We start from the raw sequence: 8501 nt of genomic DNA, 5'->3' as shown, positions 1-8501 counted from the left end.
TTAAACAACACTGCCGAACAAACAGCAATACGGCATCTTCGGACACCCTTCTGCCGCTGAAATGCTGCGAAGCGCGTTATCTTTGATTCGCAAACGAAACGACGCCACTCGCGCGCAGCTGCAGAGCAGGGAGGGAGGACGGCCTGAGACTACCACAGTTGACCGACAGAAAGCGCATAAACAAAATGGCGGCGCCCATGAGCCGTCGCAGTGTAAACAAGTGTCACGTGATGCGAACTGGCCAATGAGGACGGCAGCGGCACGGAACAATAGGAGAAAAGAGTGACGATACTCTAACCTTATCTAGTGACACTAGTGTTGCCGTGATGAAACGCGATTCGAATTTCTGGAGCATGCTTCACCTGCGACAAATCGCATCGCGCTTTATCCTTGCACTACATGGGTTGTTACCACATCACTGATGTCCTTTACGTTTGAGACTTCGCTCCGGTTACGAAACCCCGTACGACTTCCGGACAGTCCCATCAACAGCTTTTCACCTCCTCCGCTTCCTTCAACCCACTTTCCGTCACCTTCACGGCAAAACATGCGGTCTAGAAGTAATCTATTTAAATAAGAACGTTTGCACCACCAAATTCTTTTAATCGGGCGCATCCCCGGCTGGCCAAAAATCAGCTACAAACATCACCGCCCGGAAGAAGGCTTCCCCACGTTGCCTCCGCTTTCAGCCGGTTGGCATGAGCCAAGCAAGTTCTGCAGTTGACGCCACGTCGCCTCGTCGGTCACAGATTCCCGCGTTTGGCGTTGCAGGCAGGCCATCAGGCGGTCACTCAATGCCGATCTTTTCGACACGTGGCCATGAGCCAAAGCGTCCACCAGAACAAGAACAACCTGGGTGGCGTTCTGCATCGCGACAGCGTCGTCTCCCTCCATCAGAGAACAAAGGAGTTCCACAGGCGGCCCCAGGTTGCCGTCGCGCAGCATTGGCACCCAGGACAGAAACAGCGGGAACAGGTCATCCACAAGGGCTTTCATTTCAGGAAGGCCCCAGTGGTGCTCCATGATGCGCGACAGGGCGACCATGCTCAGTTCGGCGGCCAGAGACTCCTCGGGAAAGCGCGATTTTGAACCCGCAACGGCGCGCGCCAGAGCGGGCACGGCGCTCACGCAGGGCGCGCCAAAATTGCTTCCGCCCAGTTCGGCGAGGATAGCGACTGCCATAGCGGCCTTCGCCTTCACAGGAGGCGCGTTGCTGTCGATGAGCTCCACAATTTCGGGCAGGTAGTAGGAGCTGTACGTGTTGCACGCCGTCGCGCCGAGGCTCAAGACGTCGACGATGATCTGAAGCCCGTGCAGGTGCTCCGTCCACGGCCTGGGCTTTGTCAGCAGTTTGGACACGAGCGGAGCGAGGCGGTCGAAGAACGGGAAGTAGTTCTCCTTCAGCTGGCTCACCAGAGTGCGGACGACGTCGGCCGTTTCTTGCAGGAGAGCCTGGTGCATACCGTCTTCCCGCTGTCTTCGCTGGCGTGCGCTTAGTTGGGGTCCGTCCAGTGACGCGCTGCTGGAGCCGGCTGGGCGGTTCCACCGGAAGTATAGCTCGAAGCACTTGTCCAGGGCTGCCGTTGCCGCTTCGATTTGGTGAGCAGGAACGAGCGGGATCCAGATGAGGCCGAAGAGTTGCTCCAGGGCGCACAATTGGCTCAGGACGGCGCTCAAGTCGTTCTCCTTCTCGATGGCTGATGTCAGCGCTGCGCTAGCGTGGACCCAGCGATCTGTGGAGCGCGTTGCGCCGCACGTCGGGATGCATGCCAGCAGCCGCGCAAAGCATTCAGAAGCGGCTGCCCTCACCGAGGGGTGCGGATCTAACAGCAGCGGCAGGACGCGACAGACTGCTTCGTCGACGTAAGACGCGAAGCCTTCGCGGGCGTACAAGGCGTACCACTCGATCAAGGCGCACGTGTTGGCGCGGAACCGGACCAGGCCGTTGTCACCCCGCGAGAAGATTTGGAAGGCGAGCGGCAGCACTTGCAGCACGAAAGCCCCGCAGTCATCGTCGAGGGCCCTACTTAAAGACAAAGCGACGGACATGGCCCGTCCGAGGATGCGGTCGTTGCCCCAGTGCCACCTGTCCGACAGCAGGGTGAGCACGGCCTGCCCGATGGTCGGCGCGTCGGCAATGAACTGCGGCTTGCCTACGGTTAGGCCGATCCGAACAACGCTCTCAAGTGCCACCCACCGCAATCGGCTTTCCGTGATGCCCAAGGAGGTGGTCAGCTCCATTATCACGGGCACAAAGTCGTCGTAGAACGCGCGGAAACAAGCCTGCAGCAGCTCCGCCATTGTGGCTATAGTGGTCAGAACTGCTTCCGCAAGTGCCGCGTAGTCGATCTCGCACGGCGAATTCCCCGTGAAGAGTGCTCCGAGCTTGTAGAAGAGCAGTCCTAGGTAGGATATGACCACCTCCTGCGGGCAAAACAAGAAGTAGTGCGCGAGCGTCACCGCCGCGACGTTGATCACTTCCGCCTGACCCCCTGGAGCGAGAAACGCCAGGAGGTCAGGAATGATCCTGGCGTTCGAGCTGCGGACGTAGGCCGGAGAGAGGCAGGAGACGTTTCGGGAGAGCACCTCAATCGCCTCGTTGCGGACCCTCACATCCGTGTCGTACAGGCAGCGGAACAAGCAGTCGAAGCACGCGTCGAATAGAAGCACGGTGCACTCGTAGCCACGTGCGCTTGCGGCTAGGCTATCCGCCCGGCACAACTGTTCGAGAGTGGTGAGGCCTCTGTGGCGCCGCCTCCAGTCCGCGCTCCTGAGCAAGGTGCAGACAGTCTCCGATGCCACAGGGAGCAACGCATCGCCCTTGGGGCTCAGGAATAGGTGAAGAAGGGCCTCCTTGGCCATCGTCGACTCGTCCGGCGACATGGGCCTACACGACGGGTCGGAGCCCTCGATGACAATGGTAAGCAGGCGCCCCACTAGACGGTTCAGCTTCGCCGGACCAATGTATGTCGTGAAGGCTTGCGCGGACTCGGCTGCGGACGCGGCGATAGTTCGAAGGCACCTTCTACGCAGCGGGGTGGCCTCCTTGTGGTGATCGAACACGAGCAGAAACAAGTCGACTTGCTCCTCGATCTGAGGCTTCAGTGTTCTTAGGCTGTCTACGGATATCGTTACGAGGGAAGACCGTAGGGGATCGGTCCCGGGACTCTCGGGGCGTGATTTCGGCTGAAAAGTGGCCGAGCCTGGTTTCAGGTGGGTGGCTTGCGGCGAGGGGTCTTCTGAGAGCGGACAGAAGGACCGCATGGCTTCCATGCGGCGATACCCACTTTTGCGTAGGTCGTTGTCCGGTCTTACTTCACGGCCATCGTGGGGCGCTGGCTGGGATTGTCCGCGCTTCCCGGGTTGCTCAGCCGAGATCTGCACCAAGAACAATATCAACGTTGTATTTGTTGGTGCAAACTATGTTCAACGGACGCTAAACGTGGTGTCAAAGTTGACTCTAAGGCCGATAGCGCCAATTTCGTTACTGGCTGGGATTATTTCCACTGGTACCATTGGGCTCATTCTTGCCGTCAGCGCTAGCTCCTTTGCCCTCTACACTCCGGCTGCCCGTTAAAATTGGTTTGTCTGCTCGAACTCGACCGTTTGATGCTTGTCAACATCGAAAGTTACGCTTTAACGCATTGTAAAGTTTTAAAACTTGCTGATGGCCCGCGAACTGTGAACTTTGGCTTGTCCGTTTTCAACACATCGCGGTAACGTCTCTTCGCTTTCGCTAGCCGACGTGCCGCACCTCAACATGTACAAGTATTTTAAGGGCGAAAGCCATTCCAAGAATCTAAACTGGGTTTTAGGCGATTATTTCTGGTTATGTCGCTACATTGAGTACGACGACGTTTGCAGGTCCCTAACACTGCGCTTTTCACAGCCGCAAGTGTTATATTGTCTGCGTACCTGCTCCCTTGCTACGCTGTGGTACGGACCAGCCGACGTTGCTTGGACGGGGCCGTATTTCCATTCGGGGAGTGCTCGTTCACAGTGTCTTCCCAAGAGCCCCGCTGCACATTCGTAATGCATCTGGAAGGGCCCTCCGTCCTGGTCGTCGTCTACCGGCGCCAGCAACCGACGGCTGCGTAATAGACATACAAGCACATAATTCCCACTGTGGCTGTTTCAACAATCCCCGCATAGATTATAGCATCGCTTTGTGAGTTCTTTGATATCGGCTATGACGAAGCGATGGTAAGAGGCTGTCAGTTATATTAATTGCCTCACTGGGCGTTCACTGACATTTCAATGACGTTCGGTTATGTTCAAAGACATTTCTTGATGACGCGGCCGTTTTAAGGGTAGGTAAGCGTGGTACCCGAACAGACGTTGCCGTTTGCCTTGGGAAACTTTCTTGAAAGGAGGCCTGAAGTGTGCTGCTACGAGTCTCGTCAGGACTCCAGTAGCTATGTCTTGTAACCGATCCGGAGCGGTGCGGTTGTGGTCTGCACCGGGAGGGAGCAGCGACCGGTGGATGGTCGGCAAGTCGTGGGGCTCCAGGCAATCGTGGTTCTCCGTGTCCAGGAAAATCTGGAAAATACGCCACGAGTAAGAAGAGTTAATATATCAAGTTTTGACATGAGACGGACACTTTGTTGGAAGTACAGTAAAAGCTCGTTGATTAGAACTCGAAGGGGACCACAAAATTGTTCGAATTAGCGGGCGGGCAGGTAATGGACATCGCGCCACACTGCGCGGGCAAAACACAACGAAGCCACATCTGGACTCGTTATCGCCAATTACTAGGCGCTACTACATGTTTGTTGCGCACGCCAGCAGGGCCCGTTTGCCCGAACGCGATAAGTGTGGGAATAAGTTCTCAACTACGATTTTGCACTGTATAGGTGATAAGTCGTTTGCCCGAAACTGATACAAACGCTCGGTTAATGTAGCGTTTCTGTGGGGTTTGCTGGCTACCGGCTTATTTGCCGTGGGCGAATTCGACTTATTGGTGTTTTATTCGTTAGTGGGAACTTAATCGGGAACTTATGCGTACGTGCAAGCGGGCCCAGCTGGTGATCGGAGGCCCTGACCAGCGACCGCGGCACAAAGAAAACCTGCAAATGCGCCGTTGCAGCGAAATAAGCTATCGCAGCAGCGTAGCGAGCGTGCTACTCTGTTTTCTGTTTCGTTGTGTTGCATCTCAAGTAAATTTAGTTTGTTTTGGAGTTGGAATACATTGTAACCACTCTTGGCCGACGTCTTCTGCTAGGAGCAATGGAAATCATGAAATACCAGTTCGAATTAACCGTTCTGGATGCCGCTGAGTTCGAATTATCGGGAGTTTTCCCCCATTGAAATATACGGGACTGTGTCGGGACCACGGCGTCAGTTCGAATTAACCGTAAGTTCAAATTAACTGAGTTCGAATTAACCAGTTTTTACTGTACTTTATCACGCAACAAATAGGTTTTCCGAAGACGCGTAAAGCTCCGTTTTACTTCATCTCTCGTAGAGTTCATCCGTGAAGGGGATATTTGAAAGTCAGGTAACTTTAATCATCTTATTCAGACCTCCGGCTTTATTCCACGCGGCAAAATAAACACCCTAAAAAACTCTGCGACCTCCTGGTCTTTAAACTTACAGTAAAGGTTTATTACTACTGGTCTTTGTTACTTCTAGAACCAAGCTGATCAGAATTCATTAATGAAGGAGCAGGCGTGTCGCAGTAAGGCGTGATGGGCTTGTGGAAGGCAGGAGTTTTAATGACGACTGGGGCGGTGCAAAAGGTTCGAGGAAGAAAGATACGAAACATGCGATAGATGTATGATTGTATGAAGTGACGAGAAGTGGGAGGAAGAGCCCCACGACGAATGATACGAGGCATGCGATAGAATAGTCGCGATCGTGGTTGTACGACTGGCAGAGCACGAAGGCGGGTCCAATGGAACGTACATGAGCATTGCCTAGAAGCGCGACGAGGAGTTGTACGCGAGGTCAGCGGCAAGTGTCAAAAAGTTAAATGCTGTAACGAAGAATTCGACAATTGGTCCGGCAAAGAATTGAGGCGTATTATTGAGTGTAACGAGGGGTTTGGCTAGGACAGCGGTTAAGGAGCGTGACCAGGAATTTGGCGATCAGACTGTCAAAGCTGTACTAAGCTGCTGCATTGCTCTTGGCTTCGTCTAAAGCGCGCGGGAATCAAATCTCAGGCACCTGGAAGGTTCCAGTGATCTCGGTTGAATAAGCGACTTGGGCGGACGGGCATGCCCCGTGCACGAATGAGTTATTTCCCCGGCCGGCGCCACGACGCGTGGTGATACCGACACACGTGCCTTGAAGACGCGCCTCGAGAAAGCGCAGCACGGTTGCGGTTCAGCAAACTCTGCAGTCATACCGGCACGACTAAATTGTTCGCGGAAAACAAGCGCGAAGGATGCTGAAGAGCACGTCTTTACCTACGCATGGGGACCAATAGCACGGCTGCGCTGCTTTGCAAACGACACCATGCACGCATTCGGTGCATGCACTCGGGCTTGGCTGCAATCACTCCTAGCGGCAAGACGCGGAACTCTTCAGGACTCTACAACCCTCCCCGTGACGTCAAGCCACAGTGGCGCGTTCATTGATAACCTGTTCCTCCCTGCGAGGGCACACTTTGGTATAGTTATAAACCGTTTCTTTCACTCGCGTTTCCTTCAATTAGTCTTTCTCCCAATGCTCGGAACATCGTCTTGGACACCTGGACGGTAATCGCATCTCACCTTGAGTAGGATGTTGACGGCGCTCCGCCTTCGGGCGTCCGCTTCTGTCTCTGGGATGGGTGAGCTGGGAGGCTTCGCAGCGTCGCCCTTCTTTTCGGCGTCTCCCATGACGTGTCAATGCCAGCACAGCGTTCGTTGATTTGGTACCGGCTCGTGCACGAGCGCGCGGTAGCTCGTAGAGCGAGCTGGTGCGCGAGGCGCGTGCTGGGCTTGTGATGGTGATGGTGGTTGTTCCAATTACGCGTATCGTTCAAGGCGGATATGCGTGGATTTCTTCCTCTTTCAATACATTGGTCGTTGCAAACTACGCAAAATGAAAATCGCTCCCCAAGAAAGCGGACAAGAGGGTAAACATCAAGCACTTGTGTAAAAAAATGACCGTTTTAAATCATGAAGATTTTAAAAAGCAAAGGTTATCGGGCTAGGGTACAGTGCATTTTTCATGTATTCGGACAAAAACTTCCAGTTACACGAGTCTTTGAAGCGCGCGGCGTTGGAAAACGAACGTCCTTGTGTGTGTGCCGGTCGTGCTTCAAACGGTCCATGATTTAGATGGTGACTGCGCAGTTGTAGAGCAGTCCAGGATGTTCGTATTTCTCACAAAAGTAGCTCGGGACGTCGGCTCGAGCATGGAGAGCGAGAGAAAGAGAGGGAGAAAACAAATATTTTGAAACAGTTGGGGAGCTTTGGCTACTGGGAGGCCCTTTTTATTTTTATTTACTTAGTACATACAGAGCATATAACATAAGCAAATAAACAGCACATAAGTGGAGCCGCAAATTATGGAAATATTTATTGAAATGATGAGCAATGTCTTGTTTGTCGGTAGAAAGCACGTCACCGTAATCTAGTTCAGGAGAGTATTGGTTTGGGCGAGTTGGTACATCTGGCGTATTGAAGCGCAGCAAAGACGAGGACAGGAACACAGACGACGACAGACAGAGCGCTAACTTCCAACTTTAAGGACACAAAAACCCCAACCACCTCATATATAGTGCTCATTTTCAGTCAACATGCCTCATTCGAACCAACCAGGATGTAGTCAATATCACAACACAAATAAAAGTGCGGAGAAGTTTAACATTGTCAAAAGACGATAAAAGGATACAACGCAAGTACACCGATAAAAACCGATAAAAAAGAACGAAAGAACTTTACAAATGGGAAGTTGCCAAATCCACGCAAGGGCAACCAGAAGACGCAAGCGCGAAAGAGAAACGCTCTGCACAAGAATTCACGGGTTTGACCTTAAAAATTCTAACTCTTTTGCCCCGAGAGCAACCGACGGCTTCGAAATGCAGTTATTCCCCAAATCAGCGATGGTCTTCGCCTCCAAAATTTCGCGTGTAAGGGGGTGTCGGTGATTGGCCAAAACAGCACACTTTTCAAAGAGGAGCGTCTTCCGGTTGCCCTGCGTGAATTTGGCAACTTCCCATTTGTGAAGTTCTTTCGTTCTTTTTTATCGTCTTGTGTACTTGTACTTGTTGTGTACTTGTCTGGTGTACTTGTGTTGTATACTTTTATCGTCTTTTGACAATGTTAAACTTCTCCGCACTTTTATTTGTGTTGTTGTGATATTGACTACATCCTGGTTGGTTCAAATGAGGCATGTTGGCTGATAATGAGCACTATATATGTGGTGGTTGGGTTTTTTGTGTCATTAAAGTTAGAAGTTAGCGCCCTGTGTGTCGTCGTCTGTGTTCCTGTCCTCGTCTTTGCTGCGCTTCAATACGCCATAATCTAGTCCCTGCAGTCCCTCCAAGTTATAATTATTAATCACAAATTCAT

At 52.7% G+C, this 8501-nt stretch overlaps 1 protein-coding gene across 1 annotated transcript; it reads right to left on the bottom strand.

The window, feature by feature from the left end:
* Window positions 1-582: 582 nt before the first annotated feature.
* On the bottom strand, window positions 583-6844 carry LOC144139160 (ran-binding protein 6-like). Its single transcript, XM_077671597.1, has 4 exons — window positions 6714-6844; window positions 4328-4539; window positions 3916-4090; window positions 583-3378 (listed from the first exon to the last, which is right to left on the bottom strand). Exons 1-4 carry the CDS (start codon window positions 6819-6821, stop codon window positions 646-648), a joined length of 3228 nt encoding a protein of 1075 aa, XP_077527723.1. The 5' UTR covers window positions 6822-6844; the 3' UTR covers window positions 583-645.
* Window positions 6845-8501: the final 1657 nt, after the last annotated feature.

The sequence above is a fragment of the Haemaphysalis longicornis genome, unplaced genomic scaffold (assembly GCF_048455015.1).
Source record: "Haemaphysalis longicornis isolate Haplotype H1 unplaced genomic scaffold, Haemaphysalis longicornis Haplotype H1 scaffold_5, whole genome shotgun sequence".
Lineage (NCBI taxonomy): Eukaryota > Metazoa > Arthropoda > Arachnida > Ixodida > Ixodidae > Haemaphysalis > Haemaphysalis longicornis.
The sequence above is the reverse complement of the archived record's forward strand: the minus strand, read 5'-3'. Positions and strand labels throughout refer to the sequence as shown.